The sequence below is a fragment of the Lissotriton helveticus genome, chromosome 5_1 (assembly GCF_964261635.1).
Source record: "Lissotriton helveticus chromosome 5_1, aLisHel1.1, whole genome shotgun sequence".
Lineage (NCBI taxonomy): Eukaryota > Metazoa > Chordata > Amphibia > Caudata > Salamandridae > Lissotriton > Lissotriton helveticus.
This window is the reverse complement of record NC_136065.1, coordinates 1228925555-1228943775: the sequence shown is the minus strand read 5'-3', so window position 1 is coordinate 1228943775 and position 18221 is coordinate 1228925555. Positions and strand designations below refer to the sequence as shown.

At 41.7% G+C, this 18221-nt stretch overlaps 1 protein-coding gene across 1 annotated transcript in view; it reads right to left on the bottom strand.

Annotated features, from left to right (window-relative positions):
- LOC144752607 (scavenger receptor cysteine-rich domain-containing protein DMBT1-like) overlaps positions 1-18221 on the bottom strand; it is a 1088995-nt gene that overhangs the window by 371223 nt on the left and 699551 nt on the right. Inside the window, exons 45-46 of the mRNA XM_078640489.1 lie at positions 6784-6807; positions 6009-6029 (exon numbers count right to left, since the gene is read on the bottom strand). Coding sequence (XP_078496615.1) covers positions 6009-6029; positions 6784-6807 — 45 coding nt within the window. The remainder of the gene's footprint in view (positions 1-6008; positions 6030-6783; positions 6808-18221) is intronic.

The following is an 18221-nucleotide window of genomic DNA, read 5'->3' as shown; positions in this document are numbered from 1 at the left end:
TTATCTCCGCTTTCTTGGCTTTTAAAGCCAAAAAAGCAGAGATAAACCCCCTTGATAATATGCCCCTTGGACTTTGGGTGAATACCATTACTGGTTCTGTGTCCATACATCACACGGAGACATCCTGTAGATCCAAGAAGAACATCTCGTAGCCCTGCTGCAGAATTTGAACCCTGAAATCTCAGTAGGAGACATATAACCTTGTTGTGTATTAAAATGCTGCAGACGTTTGTCAGTAAAACACCAAGAGCGCTCCAGGTAAATGTCGAGTATATGCAGAAGAACAGGAACTGATGTTGCCACAGTAGTCTGGTGCCTGAAGAGATAAGGTAAGGAATCTGAAGAAAGATGCATATGTCATAAACAATCTCGATAGGAATGCTCCTTTCAAGTTTCGTCCATCAATTTTTTTATGCTGGATGAGATTACTCTCTTCTGAAGGTTACATCTGGGTCCATTTATGGACGGCTTTATAACCCATTAAAAACACTTAAACAGTGTAGTTATCGTGTCTTAATTCTAAAAAAATAAAAAATGGTGGTGGAAGGATCCATTGTTGCATTCATTTTCTTTGATTTAGAAGCTGCCTTGGACACCCTCAAAAATTCGTTTTTGTAACAGTAACTCTGACCTGGGCATCCAAGGACAGGCTTTCAAATTGACTGATGGGTTCTATAAATAAATCTTCTTTTAAACTACACAGCTGTTATGTTGCCCCTTTTTAACTACTTACAACTACTGCTTAAATTTACAGTTATCTTACAAATTCAAATTCTTCATATACTCTGATGGCACAAAATTCTACCTTGGATTGAAAGAAGATGCCAATCTCTGTTCTACCTCAATCAATGTTTTTCTCCCTATTTGCTGTTGAGGGTAACCCCCTTCCTGAAGTTAGTCTATTACAACTTTGGGCCCTCATTTATGAGGCCCATTGTGGCACTTTTATCCTGCCTGAACTACCCTTTTAAGACTTTCAGTTGCCGTTGTGTATTTACAAGGCTACGTATATCCACTTTATGGGGCGTTTCATGGCCTTGTAAATATGTGCCCCTTTCACACAGAACACTGCGTGAAAAGGGTGTTTCATGGATGTTGCTCTGGGTATTTTCCATGAAATCTGAAGCATTCCCTGATTTACGAGAAATCGCAAACCTGGGAATGCCTCAGAATCGAACGCCACCTGTAGTGGCGTCAGGGAGGCTCAGCGAGGAGAAGTGTTTGTTTTCTCTTCGTTTTTTCCTTTTTGTATGTGTGCTGCATTCTGCAATGCACATGGAAAGATGAAATCACTCAAATTGATTGTTTTTGTGATGGAATGTGACTTTTCCTACACAAAATCAGTCAACCCGGCAACGCAGACACCCTTGCACAATGATGCAAAGGTGCCTGCATTGGCGCATGGCAGCCCATTGATGGCAGCCCATTGAATGCTGGAGCAGGGGAAAAGGGCAGGAATGTGCAATATCTTATAGATACGGAGCATTCCTGCCCTTTTGTTTTCTAGGACTGCGCAGCAACATTCCTGTGTCGCTGCTGTAGACCACAACCTCATAAATGAGGCCCTTAGTACTTAAAAACTCTGGCCATCTAATCTGAGATTTTCAATTTAAGCACTGTCCCTAGGTTCAATCCCACAGGCAGACCACCATTTATGGGCATTCCTGGTTCCAATGGACGAGTTCCTCGCCACTCAGGCGTCCCCCAATTAGCCCAGAACCATTGTACAACTGTAGACTTCCAGACTAGATTTGATGTATGGATCCCTCAACAGATCTGGTTGAGGAGCTTCATTTTTGCCACTCCACTGCCTTCATTAGACGTTTTGATAGATGCCAAATACTAAAAACGAATTGTTATTTTCAACTCAGACCCACGTAACTAATTCTGTCTTATCTTGCTTTATCCTTTCAAATCTGTGTTGTCCCTACCTTCAGTGACTCAAGGCTGAACTATGAGAACAGTGTTAACTCAGCATGCCCCCAACATACCATTCAACGTCTCCAGTTCAGAGGATGTGGCTACAAGCATGCAGTGCAAAAAAATAATGTTAACATGTCTTTCCAGTGCTCTGTTTGCTGCACTGTCTTCATGTGCACAAGATTATCAAGTCCACTTCTCTGTCCCTTGCCTATGTGGTTTAACATACCAGCACCTCGTTCTTCTCCATCAGTTACATTACTATTTCTATTGCTCTAGAAGTTTGCTTTGTATTTCTTCGGATTTTTGTTGGCAGTTATAGCTCTTATCTAGGCCCATGTACTGTTACTGAATTTCAATTTTGCATCTTCATTGCTTAACTTCACCACACTCAGAATCATTTGCTTAGTTAAGCTCAAAAATAAATTATATGCCATTACTGAGCGTTGTACTGAGTGGCTTACTGAGTGTCACTGTCTGTAAACCTGTGGATTTGAGATATTTGGGAGTAAAGATACAGGATGTTAAACGTGTAGCCAAATACACCCATAGAAATGCCTGCACTGACAGTCATTATTGAATGTGTGGATATTAAAACAGTCTTTATTTGTTTCCAGGTGCATCTATATTGAGTAATATATGCAGGACCACAGGGTCATTTCAGGTCGAGTTATTTTTCAAAGCTATGCGCCCAATTCGTACATGACTTCCTGCGATAGATAGGCACCTGTTGTATTTTATTTTTTTATGATTTTATGCAGGTAGCCTTTAGGGTGGCGGTGTAAGCATAAGAGGATCAACAGCTGGTCAAATGATGTATTGTTTTACAATTGATCTGGGCAAAATGTTTATTTAAATTACAAAATCTCCCTAATTTCACATATTTTGCATTCCATGAAGTTCACTATTGCATTATTTTTCAAAATGTTCTTCAATAGAAAAATGGTTCGACCAGGAAATGTATTTTGGAACCTGTAAAGTTGATACCTGCAACGGTCACCTGTCGGTATCATGTGTGACTTTTGCACAGAAGGTGTTCCCTCACGTTTAGTCTTCACGCGAGATACCAGTCAAGTACATTATGATTAGGACACATCATTTCATGTCATTTTTATGAAAATTATGAGCATTTTTCAGGACAAAAATTGTGCTAAGTTATAAGTAACTGGGCGGACACCAATAACTTGAAGGCATAGGGGTAAGTTTACTTCAAATAGGATAAGGGCATGAACAAAATGTTCTTCGTTTGCCTGAAGTGCTTTATTCAAAGGAATATGCAGCATGCACACAATCTGTACTCTGGATATGCATGAGGCTAGAGTGTGTTTGACATTGGCAGTCCTGATTTGCCCTTGGTCTCCCACAGTAGAGGGCACAATGCAGATTCTGTATTCTATTGGTCTTCTAGTGCCTTCTCTATCTCACTGCAAGCGTGCCTTGCAATGTTCATGCAGGGTGCCTAATCATGCACCATTGGTCCCATCCGATGGTGCTTCTAACTCTGTTTAGCTACACCTACTCTGACACCAATATCTTTGCCCATTTCTGCAATGCATCTGATGCATCTATAGCTGTGTACTCAATTCTTCACCAGCGTCTTTCATCTCACAGATATCACCTGTGTTTGGGAGACCGCAATTGCTGACGTGTTTAATACTCCAAGACCGTTGTGAGCTCCCGGAGGGTCCCCTTATGTCTACTGATGACAAGTTCCAAAGAGGCCATGAAAGGATTAGTCAGTTCTACTGTGCAGATCCATCTCTAGCGTGGGACATTAGTCGTAATGTATGTGCATGCAAGCAAAGAAGCTGGACTCCACCAACCACCTCCTTGGAGCCCAATGAATATTAGTTAAGGTGAAGCTTCCATCAGCTTAGCGGATGTGCAGAGAGGATCCAGTTTAGCTAATCACATGTATAGTGCCCACCTCACGGAATAACCTGTAAACATGCTGACAAGCACAACATGTGAGAACAGAACGTGGGAGGGTTTTTAAAAACCATTTGGGAGAGGAGTTGGCCTAACGGCTATGGCGGTCGACCTCGAATCTGGGGAACCGGGTTCGATTCTCGGCAATGGTGCTGAACATCCTGTGATTCTGGGCAAATCACTTAATCTCACCGTGCCTAAAAAAAATAAATGAATGTGTCCTCATGTAATGAAACTGGTGCTATGTAAGGCGCTCTGATACCCGATTTGTGTCTAGTTTGTGCTATATAAAACTCTGTAAAATTGCCAAAGAAAAGGCACTTTAAGACAAGAGTTTCTGTAAAGAGATTTCTCAGCTCCTGCAACAAGAGCACCTCTCAAAAGGTGTACAAAGCATTACATTCATATCAATTAATCAATCAGGGGTTTGTGAAGTACGCTACTCACCCTTGAGTGTCTCAATGTGCTAGTGGGGGAAGCAGCTCTGGTCAGTCGCAGAGGCAGGTCTTGAGGGTTTTCCTGAAGATGTGCAGAGTGGGGGCGCATCTGATGTTGGTCAGGAACTCATTCCAGCGATTTAGCCGCGATGTAGGAGAATGCTCTTCCACCTGTTCTTGCTCTGCGGATAAGCGGGGTTTTGGCAAGGGGAGGGTCGGCGGATCGGAGGTTTCTCTTGGGGACGTGGAAGGAGATTCTTTTGTGGAGATATTGGGGTCCGGTGTTGTGGAGGCATTTGTAAGAATGGGTGAGTTACTTGAAAATTACTCTCTTCTCGAAGGGGAGCCAATGGAGGTGTCGCAGGTGTCGAGAGATGCCCAGGGCCAGTCTGGGTGAGTGTTCTGTATGGTCTGGAGTTTGCAGAGTAGAGAACTGTTTATCCCGGCGTAGTCCAGTCTGCTGGCAATGAGTGCGTGGGTGACTGTCTTTCTTGAATGGGGGGATCCATTTGGAGGTTTTGCGAAGGTTGCAGAGGGTGTTGAAACAGGCGGAGGCGATGATGTTGATCTGTTGGGTCATGGAGAGGGAGGAGTGGAGTATGATGCTGAGGTTTTGGGCATGGTCCGTGGGGTTGGGGGTGTGCTGAGGGCGGTGGGCAACCAGGTGTCGTCCCATGCAGAGGGGGAGGGTCTGAGGACGAGGAGTTCTGTCTTCTCCGAGTTGAGCTTCAGGCAGCTGCTGCTTATTCCGGATGCAACGTCCTTCATCCCTTCCTGGAAGCTGGGTCTGGTGGTGATGGGGTACTTGGTGAGGGAAAGGATGAGCTGGGTGTCGTCGATGTAGGATACTATGCTGAGTCCGTGCTGTCTGACTATGGCGGCGAGGGAACCATGTAGATGTTGAAGAGTGTAGGGCTGAGCGATAATCCTTGGGGTACTCCGCGGGTTTGGAGAGGAAGGGTGGAAGTCTGGTTTTTTTATTCAGCTGGTGAGGAAAGAGTGGAGTCAGTTGAGGGCAGTTCCCTGATTGCCAGCATGGTGGAGTCTTGCAATGAGTGTGCGGTGGGAGACAGGGTCGAAGGCTGTAGAGAGGTTGAGTAGGATCAGGGCTGTGGTGTGGCCTAGATCGAGGAGAGTGTGGATGTCATCTGTAGTGGTGGGACTGGGTGCTGTGGATGTTGCAGAATCCAGATTGGGAGGGGTCCAGGAAGGATTTATCTTCGATGCATTTCGTTAGTTGGATGTTGACGGTCTTCTCAGTGACTTTAGCCGTGAAGGGTAAGAGAGAGATGGGTTGGTAGTTCTTGATTCCCATACATTCCTTGCGCAGCCACTGATAGGCTGATAACAGAACTCTGACTTCCTCCTCCAATACTGGAGTTTTTGGACCAAATAAGTCACCGCAATAATCAGATATCTGCTTTGGTCCCTGGTCATTGAATAGATTAGACTCACAACATACTCACATAGTTGTGCACATCTAAGGGAACTTCTCTATCATTCCCATCATCAACCTTTATATTAACTCTGTGACCAATTGTTATATTTTGATTGTTTCTGCCTCTTTGCTATGCACCCTGGACTCCCCAGTCCCTCTTCAGTGATCTGTTTTTTCACTCTAAGTAAAAAGATATGGCTCTCCTGACAAACAGTACTACAAGCTATTTATAATCTGTTTACATGCACATTAGATACTCAAAGGAAGTAGTGAAAATGCCGTACCTGGTACATTTAAGCCAGGAGCTGTGAAGGAAAAGCAAAAAGAGGAGACACAGTGAGGAGAGTTACAACTCTACAGATTTATGTTTGAGACTACTTCAGACTTAAGGCCTGCTTTATGGTTTGGTGGGCTGTAATCTGTATAACAGGGTGGAGGAGGACATTACCTGCACCATCCTGACGAACTATCGTTTGTCAAATCTGGAGATGACCATCGGCCCTGCGTGCATCTCTATACATTGAAAACAACCTTTTCCTCAGTGGTTTATTTCAATATACAAAACGGATGATCGATAGGCGCCACTGGTTTTGATGGCCGTTCTTCAAACATTTTGACAGTTTTAGTTTTTCATGAAAAACTCACAAAGTGGGAGTTTGTTTCTGAAAAATAAAAATTAACAATGTGACTCCCATACCCTTTAAGACTTCTCCCAGGCTGTGGGGGTCATTTGTTTTCTGTCCCTCAACTCCAGAATTTTCCCGAAGGTGGCAAGCAAAAACAAACCATTACACCATCCATACGAAATATGGTAAGCAGTGTAATGTCCTTTCTTTGACTGCCTCTATTCAGTCAGGCTGTCAGAGGAAGTTTTTACATCGAAGGAACCAATGGGGGCTCAGTCAATAAAAGACTAAAGGTCCACCCATCTCTAAATGAGAGGACAGACCAAGTGGTTGGCAGACAGGCTACTTTGTCATTATTGCAACAGAGTAACCTATCTGCCAAACTCTTAATCAGGCCATTAGTCATTATCAATAATCGTGACTACCCACTTACCAGAAGTTATCTGCTGTGTAGTACCTAAGTTAGAAAGATATAAAAAAAGAGAGATGTTTTTGAATATGTTCGATGTGTGAGATCATATAATAACAAGAAAAAAGTAGCAAAGTACTGGTGCATTTGTTTATACTGGTCGAAAGAAACAGAGCTATTGAGCCAGCCAATATCAACTCAACCTTCCTTAAGCATTTCATTATACATGTTAAAGCATTACACTTTTTCATAGTTATGTCTGCAAATCTGGAAGGAGAACAGAGCCAAATATGGGTGGGCAGATCTGTTCCTCCTGAGAGTTCCTCAACCATCTCAGCCTCTGTAAAATTCTGCACAGTTTAAACTCTCAATTTATTTTCTCTGAGCTTCACATGTGTATTGCTGGGAAATTGGAAGGTCTGATCATGTTGAAAAAGTGAACACAGATACACTTTAAAGATCAGTAAACAAGCACTAGCCAGCCTCCAGGTCTCCACCACGAGTGAAGAGATGTCCACACCCATGAATCCCACAAAATGCGACAGTGTTTCTGGGCATTCTAAGGCATGGTTAGTGTTGGAAGTCTATGAGTGTCTAAAAACAAGTATGTTTGGGATCATTAAATCCACTTTTCAGACTAGGAATTGTTGTATTATTACTTCATGCAAGTATTGGCATAAATCCCTTTTCAGGGTAGGAAAGGAAATGGATCATCCTCACATTTGGTGTGGGTATAGGGGAACTATTATCGCACTGAAGAAACAGAGAATTAAAAAAAAAAAAAAAAAAAGTTTATTTGCACAGGGGATACCATTCTCCTGTTTAGAAGTTCTTGGTCACGTAGGTCTCAATGCAGAGAGATTGGTATTTCCATGTTGCCATGTTGTGATGTGCCAAGAATTCAGCCTGAAATTTGAGCCAGGCGCAGCTTTCTAGGCGTATTCCAAGAGGAATTGGTAAATGTAAAAAAGTAGTTAACCTACACTCTGACGTATACTAAAATATTTTAATTTTAATAGGAAGGCTGAAGCTTTTAAAATGTAGTTTTATTTCTAAAGGTGAAGCAATATGCTAGATTCTAGATATTATTGTATCTAACCTTCTAATGCATGCTCTCTTTTTGTCAGCACATACCTGTGCTTAAATTGACCCCTCAAATTTTCATGTTCAATTCCGTTTGCAGTACTTGTGCTGCTCCCTAAAATCAAGCTAAGGATACCAACCTAATTTTGAACCTCCAATTTTAAATTCCTTCAATTCACAAAGTGATTTAAAATGTTCAGTTTTCAATTTTGCTTTTTAGGTCTAAATACTCTATTAATATGCTAAAATAATAAAATGTTCTAAGCAATCAACAACCCCCAGAGTAGGTGTTGCAGAACATAGGAGAAGATTAAAACATAACTATATTCCACCTATGTTTATCAACGCTTTGATAGCTTTTTATGGCCTCTGGCCATTAAGGCACTAGGCAGGCTGTTACTAAGTAACACATATCTAGGAGGCCAGATTGCAAAATGTCAAAATACAGGCTTGTGGCTGACGTAGGGTTCATTTTCTCTAGTCTCTAATGCAGCTTCCTTTTTTTAATTTTTTTATTGAGCATGATCTGTAGTATTCATCAGGAAAGTTAATAGGAAGAAAATATATACAAAAAAAGAAAAGAGGGAAAGAAGAGAAGAAAAATTTTTTTTTATAATAAACCATTGCAACCCAATACATGTACACAGCTGATATAAAGAAAATATAAAGAAAAATGTATACAATTTGCCTCAACCTATCATGTCGGTCCCTCTCTTATCAGGGGTAAGATCTTACATTGGAGTACCAATCGGAAATTGGGGCCCAGATCTGGGTACCCCGGGCTCTAGCTTTTCTACCTTTTGTGTTATATATAGCTATCTCCTGTTTGTATGTGGCCAGAAATCGACTAAGCCACATCTGAAAGGTGGGTACGTTGGGATCTTTCCATCCGGCCGCCAGAATAATACGAAAGACAGCAGTGCCCAGGAAAACAATCCTCTGTTCCTCCAAATTGTGCCCTAAGGATTCGTCATGGCCTAGGAGATATAGTGTAGGGGAAGATCTCAGATTCCGCCCAAAAACTTGAGCCCAAAATCCTCCAATCATTGTCTGTAGATTATCTAGTTTCGGACATTCGGCAAACATGTGGATTAAATCTGCTTGCCCCTGTCTACATCTTGGGCAGCAATCATCTACCCGTAATCCCCAAGTGAAGAGTTTAGACGGGGTAAAATAAAGGTTGTAAATAGTTTTATGATATTGTGCTTTAAGGTTAGGAGCTAAAAATAATGTTGTGTAGAGGGTTAGAGAATAATCAATATCCACATCCGGGTTTCCGAGTTTTAATGCCCAAGACCGCTCAACACGATCTAGATCATAAATGGAGGATTGAGAGAATAAGTCATATAGGGTGCCTATCATAGTAGCCCGTTTCTCAATAATAGAGAAAAGATAAAAGCTATCTAAGTTAATATTAAGTTTAGAGTTACGAATATTGGTAAAGACTTGAAAATATTTTAGATAGTCTGTGGATGGAATGTCAAATCTCTGCTGTAACCCCTCGAAAGATGGAATAACATTCTGTCCAAAAAAATCACCTAGTGTATGTATGCCTAGGTTCTCCCATCTCCTAGAGACATTATCTTTCAAACATGATGATATAATCTTACTATGCCATAGAGAGGTATATCTAGTTATTTTGGGTATGCCTAGTTGTTTAGAGGCAAATTTCCAGATTTTCCATGAGTCTTCAATCACCTTAAATTTGGTCTTTTTATAATATGACGCTTCAAGTTGTTTTAAAAATAGCCCTTGACATCTAACACCTAACCCAAGTTCAAAAATAGAAGGGATATTAAAGTCTATGTTTGGTAGATTGGAAGATTTAACTTTAAAGAGCGGGCCCATTTGCTGGAGTAGTGTCGCCCAAAGATAAAATGTCAAATTCGGGATGGCAAGGCCACCTCTATGTAAGGGGAGAGTTAATGATGGTAGTGCTCTCCTTATTTTACCATAATTCCATATAAATTTAGATATTATTGAATTGAAGATTTTAATAATACTACCGTCAGCCATCAATGGAATAGCCCGGAATAAATAGAGTATTCTAGAAAATATACTCATTTTGATATAATTCGCTCTCCCTATTATTGAAAGATGTAGATTATCTACCCTCTTAAGATCAGTTTTTACTACCTTGATTAAAGGATCATAATTAAGCCGATTGATCTCTTTAACCTCTGGAGATATATTTACACCGAGATAGGTCGCGTTTTTAACTTTATAGGGACTATCGTATATGATGTTACTTGTACAAAGAACCATGGTTTTATCCCTATTAAGTGAGTAGCCAGAGTAAGATCCAAAAACCTGGGTTATTTGTTCTATTTCTGCTATTGCATCAGCCGGATTGGTTGTGAGCACGGCAATATCGTCGGCGTATGCCAATATTTTAGTAGAATATGGACCCACCTTAATAGGTTGTATTTGAGGGGAATTAAGAAGCTTTAAAATTAAAGGATTAATTACTAGGGCAAATAATATCGGGGAGCAAGGGCAGCCCTGCCTAGTACCTCTTTGTACCTCGACAAACTCCGACTCAAAGCCATCAATGGATAATCTAGCCCTAGGACTAATATACAGGGCTTTTAGGGCTTTAATAAAGCCTGGGCCAAAGTTGTTACATTCCATGATGTCCCATAGGAACCGCCAAGACACTTGATCGAATGCCTTTTAGGCATCGAGTAAGATCATCGACATCTCTCCCCCCGTGGCGCCCATGATGTCAAATAGGGCGATGACTCTGTGGGTATGATCCGTCGTACCCCTCCCAGGAATAAAGCCATGCTGCCACGGGGATACGAGATGTTCGATGACCCCCCTCAGCCGATTTGCAAGTATCTTGGCGTATAACTTTGAGTCAGAGTTTATGAGAGAAATGGGTCTGTATGAAGATGGAAACTGGGGGGGTTTCCCCTTTTTTGAGAATATCGCTATATTAGTGTGTTTCCAAGACTCTGGTGAAGTTGAGTGATATTGTACCCCTAGAAACAGGTCTAGTAAGTAGGGTAGTATCTGTTTGCCCAACAACTTATATAACTCTAGAGGGATCTTGTCAGGACCAGCCGCCTTTCCATTAGCTAGGTCCGACAGTGCAATCTCTAATTCTGCAGTTGTAATTTCTTTCTCCAGATCTTCTCTGCCTACTCGATCGATTATTCTAGATAATTCAAGTTCCGACAACCACTCATTGAGAAAGGTTTTCGTGTCTCTTGTAGGTAGATGTTCATTTTCAATTTGATAAAGTTTTTGATAATATTTTTGAAATACTCCTACAATGTCTTGAGTGGAAGTGTACTGTTGACCCTCATATTCGATATTCTTTATTTTATTGTATGTTTGTTTTTGTCTAGTTTTAAGAGCTAATTGCCTCCCTACATTTTCCCCTGCTTCATAAATTCTGTTCCTATTGATTTGATATGTTTCCGCTGCTTTTTGAGTTAACGAGCTATTAATTTCTGTTTTTAAAGTCAGTAATTTTTGAAGTGTTTCAGAGGTTGAAGCTCCTTGCTGTATTTGATTAGCATGTAGTATTTCCAGGTTAATGAGTTCCACATTAAGTTGTTTGTCGATACTATCTTGAATTCTCTTACGGTTAGCTACAAACGCTATGGTCTCCCCCCTCATTGCTGCCTTAAAACAGTCCCATACAATGAATCTGGGTGCGCTATATTGGTTACAATCAAAGAAAGATTGGGCCCATGATGTAATATGACTTATGTAGTCTGGGTTAACAAGCAGCTTACGGTCAAATGTCCATTGGATATTGGGTCTTTTAAAACTATTCAATTCAAAAGTTAACGTAAGCGCATTGTGATCAGAGATGGTTTTGGGGGATTTAGTTATGTCTATTAGAGCTGTCTTATGTAATGATGTCATAATGTAGTCTAGTCGAACATACTTATTGTGGGGATAAGAATAATACGTGAAGCCGTTATCGTTCTGCTTTAACATGTCCCAGGTATCCCATAGATCATGACTGTCCATCAGATGGGATACTGCCCTATAAACTTTAGGTTTACGGCTGCTATAATTCTGTGGGAGTCTATTGTTTACTAACTTTCCTATATTTAGGTTAAAATCCCCACACACAATGAGTGGGCCAGACCAAGAAGCCAGTTCTAATTCAAGTTCGATAAAGAGTTGTGGGTTGTCCAAATTAGAACCATAAAGTGAACAGATGGTAATATCAGACTCTAGTTGAACCACAACCCACCTACCATGTTTGTCAACAAGTCGGCGTCTAGGGCTCCCCAAACCGGGTTTTGTTAAGATAGCAACTCCCCGTACTTTAGACGTTTGACATGTTGATGCAATCAGATTATATCCATGAATTTTTTAAAATTTTTTATCACTCCCAGCTATATGGGTCTCCTGAATGCAAGGGATGTCGACAGGATCCTGACGTAATAGTTGAAAAAGTTGGGCCCTTTTTCTCCCATCGTTAAGTCCGGCAACATTCCAGCTTCGTAGTTTTACTCTCCCCATTCAAAACTATTCCCCATTAAGCCGGCACCGTCTAAACAATATAGTTTGCACCAACACCAACCAACTTTATATTCGGTATTTACATTGATATTCCATTTCCAGTTCCGGTTAATCAAAATAGATAATATATGACTCCAGCTGCTTAAAGAATTTTTTTAAGTAACCAATAAACCTTTAAAGTTTCTTATACTATAGATCAAGCTAATTTTTGCAGTTTTTTCCCCCGTTTCGCCCTCGCCCTCCCCCTCCCCCACCCTCCAAACCCCTGCAACCCACCCCCCACCCTCCCCCACCCGCAATGTGAGGCAAATAGACTCTATGAGAGTCTTTAGTGATGGAGAGGCACTCCCAAACCAGACTTAGGCTGAAGATATATATAGAGAAAACAGCCAAAAATAAGAAAAGAGAAAAAGAAAAGGGAAATATAAAAAGATAGATAGAGGCAGATAGAAGCGAATTGACCTAATATGTCCGTATATAGTCTAAATAATGTCTAATAGGCACTCTTTTCTCCTCTCACTATTCTCCAGTCCTAGTATTCAAGTTCCTTGTTTTCTCCATTTTCTCAACCAGTAGCAACTAAAGAATCATCTATATTGGTTTTTTACCGCTAATAAGCCATTTAGGTAATACTGTCTAGAAATTCTTTGGCTTTTATTTCAGAAGTGAAATATTTGGTCTGACCATTGTATAGAACTTTCAATTTGGCTGGATTGTTTAGATAGACTTGTGCTTTCTTCTCCATAAAGGGTTTGATAAGTTGTCGCAGACGCCACCTCCTTTCCACCGTAGTGTGGCAGAAATCCGGTCTCACAAAATAGGAGATGGAATCTCTAGTCCGTCGAGCTTCAGGTCTGGCTCTATCTGAAATGGCTTGTCGGAGAAGATAGTTTCCAAAAAATACCAGGACTGCTCGTGGATAGTTTCCCTGCTTCCTGGTCGGTTTCAAGGTAAATGGGGTTCTATGCACCCGTTGCACCTCAAGTTCCCAGTTCCATGAAGAGAGCTCAGGGAGGGTATCTTTAAAGAGTTGGATGATGAAGGCTCGAATATCAGTACCTTCGATATTTTATGATAAGGACGCGTAGGTTATTACGTCGGAGGCGATTCTCCATGTCCTCGAGCTTCCATCTAACATCGCTTAGCTCCGCTTCATGTAATTCGACTTGTTCCTGTGTGGCTGCAGCTTCTGCCTCGTTGATGACTATACTGTCTTCCAATTCCGTCATTCTGATGTTAAAGGTATTGACTGATCTTGATAGTTTACGCACTACACCCTGTACCTTGTGTAGAGCTAATTGCGCTTTACGTCCATCCTTTGATGTTTCCTCTCGATGTAATGCGATAGCCTAGAGGACTGTATCCATCACCGTGGAGAGCGTAGCATCCTGTTGATGTGAAGAGCACCGTTGTGTCGGTCGAGAGCCGGTAGCATGTTCTTGAGTACCCAGTGCTGTGGAAGGGGAGTAATCCCATGTCAATCCCTGGGCTCTTTTCTTCCGTATGGTAGTTCTTTTATTTTCCCTGGATTCTGCAGTTCTCACCTCGTGGTCACTCTCTGTCTCGGAGCCAGTGTCAGTTTCAATATCAAGCTCAGAGTCATCTGACCATCTTGCATCTTCTATCCCTTCTGATATTGAATAAAAATCAGAGGGATCCTTGTCGGTATCAGTAGGGTCAAGGGTTATCTCATCTCCATCGGCTTTCTTACTGCCATCAGGGACCTCCAGCAAATCCTTTAGATTTTTTGAGATATCTCTCGCCTCTAATGCCCCCAAATCGCTCTCTGGAGCATTACATATGACCTGGTTGAGCTCATATTGTGCGTTTGACCACCCTGCTCGGCCACTATCAATGGGGAAACAGTAGATACAACAGGAGTGTCACACAAGGAAAGGTTCTCCATACCTTGTATTCCAGCGTTAGGGTCTGCCCCAGCATTGGAGTCTGGTATTCCTGCTACTGCAGCCATAGTTTCCTTGGATATCATAAAGGTTTTTCCTATATTTGTAGAAGTATTTGCACTAGTGTCCATTATTTTCATACCCCCAGTTTTGCCATTCTGAGTTTGCCCACTTGGTGTCACTGTAGACATTGGAGTAGCACTCTGGATATTCGAAGTTGATTGTAGCACTGCCGGTATCTGTATTGAAGGGTCTGGAGCCTGGACCGGAGCTGACACAGAAGCAGGGGCGGGAGTCTTCCGGAGCAGCTCAATTACCGAGGGACCAGCTACGGGGGTGTTAGGCTGTTGTCTGGAGCCCTTTGCCGGTTTACCTACTAAAGCGTCGGTCTCAGCAAAATCGCCACTCCCTTCTAATGCAGCTTCCACTGAGGAATATCAGGCAGTTAAAAGTATGTAAGACAGAGTCTGTCAGCATGTTCACCATGCATGCTTGTGTAAATGCTGCTAAAAAATATCACATTTGACAGCACAAACTAGGCAGTTGTTCCGATAAATTATTGGTTTACATATCTATTTTATTTACAGTATCACATTTTTTATCTATAAGGTGGACTTTGCAGCCTAGCTTGTGATGAGTTAACTAGCAGATAGAAAAAATACCAAAATGCAATAGAGACTGTGAAACTAAATAAAACTGTTAAAAACCCAAAACACTGATTTTGTCTAAAAATAATACTAGAGGTATTGTTAAACCTGTAAGCCTAAGGGTGGTCTTGCCCCTAATATTTTGCCTACTTACCTCAATTTCTCTGCTGAAATTAGCTTTTGTTGGCAGTAGTACTTTACCAATGCTAGCCATTGCTAAAGTGCTTGTGCTTAATACCCGAAACATAGTAAAACTGGTTTACACCTGATTGGCATATTTAATGCACTTATATGTCTCCTGCAGAGTGGTATACCATATATCTAGGGCCTGTAAATAAAATGCTACAAGTAGGCCTGCATCACTTATTGTGTTACCCACTTAGGATCACCTTAAAACATGTCCCCGACCTGCCATTGCAGGCTGAATGCAGTATTAAACTGCTAATATGACTTTGCAATGTAACCCACTGCCATGATTTACACTCCCCTTTTATTTTATATATATGTGACCCCTAAGGTAGGCCCTAGGTAGCCCATAGGGCAGGGTGCATTGCAATTCAGAGGTTTCACATATACTTTTAAATGTTACAAGTCCTGCTAGTGAAAAACTCACAAGTTCATTTTTCATGATCTAAGGCCTACCTATCTCATAGGATAACATTGGGCTACCTTACTAGATTTAATACATGCTAAATTTTGATTGGGGCCAGGTAACTAGTTCATGTTTGGTATCTATGAAATTGTAATGAAAAATGCTCTTTAACGGTAAAGGGGAAATTTAAATTGCAAATTTCAAAATGCTCTTTTCTGCCCATAGCCTTTTTGTGCCTGTCGTAGGTCACATGACTGGGTGTGACTGGCCATTAGAATTTGTGAATTCCTCCCTGGCAGTCACACAATAGAGGTATTGGGTGTGCCTGAATGGGCTATCTGCTGGCAGGTTGAAGGTGGGCAGAGCTGAGCACCGCCTGCTTACAACCATATAGGCTGCGCTCTGCCTTCACACAAAGGGCATGTCACCACTGCATTGTTCCTGCAGCTAGCTCGAGGCAGGGCATGGAAGTCAGGAAATTCCAAGTGCTTCAAAGAGAAAACTCTAGAATTGTCTCCCAAAGTTGAAAGGAGAAACCAGGTATAAAAATAGGCCTTCAGACCCACTTTTTAGCTCACCTCTAGACCAGCGGAAGGCCTCTCAGAGAACTGCCTGCTGCTGTAACCTGCTGTGCACTCTGCAAGACTGCTTAGCTTCCTGGAAACTGCCTTGAAACATCAGAGGTGAGCCCTGCTCTTTGAACCCTGCTTCTTCACCTCCACCCAGGATTACAAAAGGGGCTCTAAGCGCTAGTTTGATGGCCTCCTGTTTAGAGCCACAGGGGCATAACAAGCTCCCACTATCTTGAACTCGCACCAAGACCCAGTCTGCGTGAATCCTGAACCCTCAAGTGGTATCCCACCAGTTCTGGGTCCTTGGTTGGGATGCGGAAGGTGCTCACATAGCCAAAATCCAAAACTTGGGACTTAGAAATATTTTGGCCAAAAACTCCTCTGAGACTAGAGAGAAGCTGGGACCCCCTCCCAGCCCCCCACCCCCGCTTGTCTATCCACCCAAAAGTGCATCACCAGTCATCCTGGCTTCATGCATGCTCCCACTTTCAAAAAAGTCCAGACATACAAATCTTCACTGCAACTTTGCCCAGAGGCTTCCCGAAGAGGGTGCTCCCTTTTTGGACACCGCTTGCAGCCGTGGCCCACTGAATTCTTACCTTCTCAGAACTTTTCTTCAAAATTTCTTCAAAATTGCAAAGGTAAGCGCTGACCAGGCCCTATCTACTTTTTCTATCCAACCTGGACTCCATTGGGGTTGGCCATAATATTTGACTTTGACCCTGAATCATGTCAGCGGTTGCACTTTTATCTCATTCATAACTCCAGGTCCTACTGATCTGAGTTTTTTCATTTTGTTGTAAAATAATTTATTAACATGTACTTAATTGTTCGGAATTGTTGTGTAATTTTGATATTGTTGTGTTTTCACTTTATTACTGTTTTGTGTGCTGCGTAAACAAGTTACACACTGCCACCCTGACTGCTTTGTGTGCCAAGCTAACTGGGTTAAGCACAGCTTAATTTAGGGACTTTTTGTGGTTCACCCTGCAAGGATTGTGGCTGCTGCTTGACCTGGAAACACACCCCAGTAAGCCAACAACCCAATTTCTTGCTAGAAAGTAACACTATGCACTAATTGCAAATTCTGATTAAGTTGGCAAAAAAGTGTTCACATCCTACACAAAAAACTATTTATGTAGGAGCAAAATGTAGACTTACAAGAAACAAATCCAAAAGTGGAAATGTGGGGTGGCCCCAGATAAATACCTGTAAGTGAGCAATGTCTTTATTGACTTTTGATATCCCAAGATGGTGAATATCCTCACTACACATTGTATTATGCAACTCTACAAATCATTTTATCAGTGCTTTTTATGATGGAAGCATAGTCATCCTTGGGAGCTGATCAGAAAAAGAGAGCTTTCATATAGGTTATGTAAGGCACAAGGAAGCGTTTGATCAGAAGAAGGGAGTGAAAAGGGTTTGTTTTACAGTGGGTGTAGGACCCTGGCTCCGTATATACTATACCAAAGTGAGGTATAGTGTTCACAGAGTCCAGTGGAACCCCAAAGGTAGGCAAAGGTAAAAGTAGATAGCACCTTACTCTCTATTTGTTGTATTGTGGTCGAGCAGTAAGGCTGAATCGGAGAGTAGTGTTAAGCAATTGTTGTTGATATCACACACTCAAAGACTGCACTTCAGACCAATTGACCAATTAGTTTTGTACAAAAAGATTCTTTTGGCTGTTTTATTTTCTAGAACCAAGCAAGCCTTGCACAGGTAAGCAATAATACTTTAAAGTAGTAGAAATGCAGTTTCGTATATTCGGACTGTTAGAAATGGGGTCTCTAATTGGCATAGGTATGCATCCTGTGCAATAGGGACCACCACTCCACTCAGGGTAGCAAGATGCACACTTTAAATTAACCTGTGCTCACCCTCTGGTAGCTTGGCATAGAGGAGGCAGGCTTAACTTAAGATGCAATCTGTAAGTATTTGTGCATCGCACACACACAGACACACACATACAGACAGTAACACAATGAAAACACCACAAAAAGGACTCCACACAGGTTTAGAAAAACAGAGATTTTTTTTTAGTAAAACAAAAGTTGAGAAATGAATTTTCACAAATTGAATGTGCTTAGAAGTCACTAGCGGTCAAAAGTAAACTTGAGGTTGCAAGGGACCAATGCAAATCCAAAGTTCAGGCTGACCGCGATGGAGGGGATCA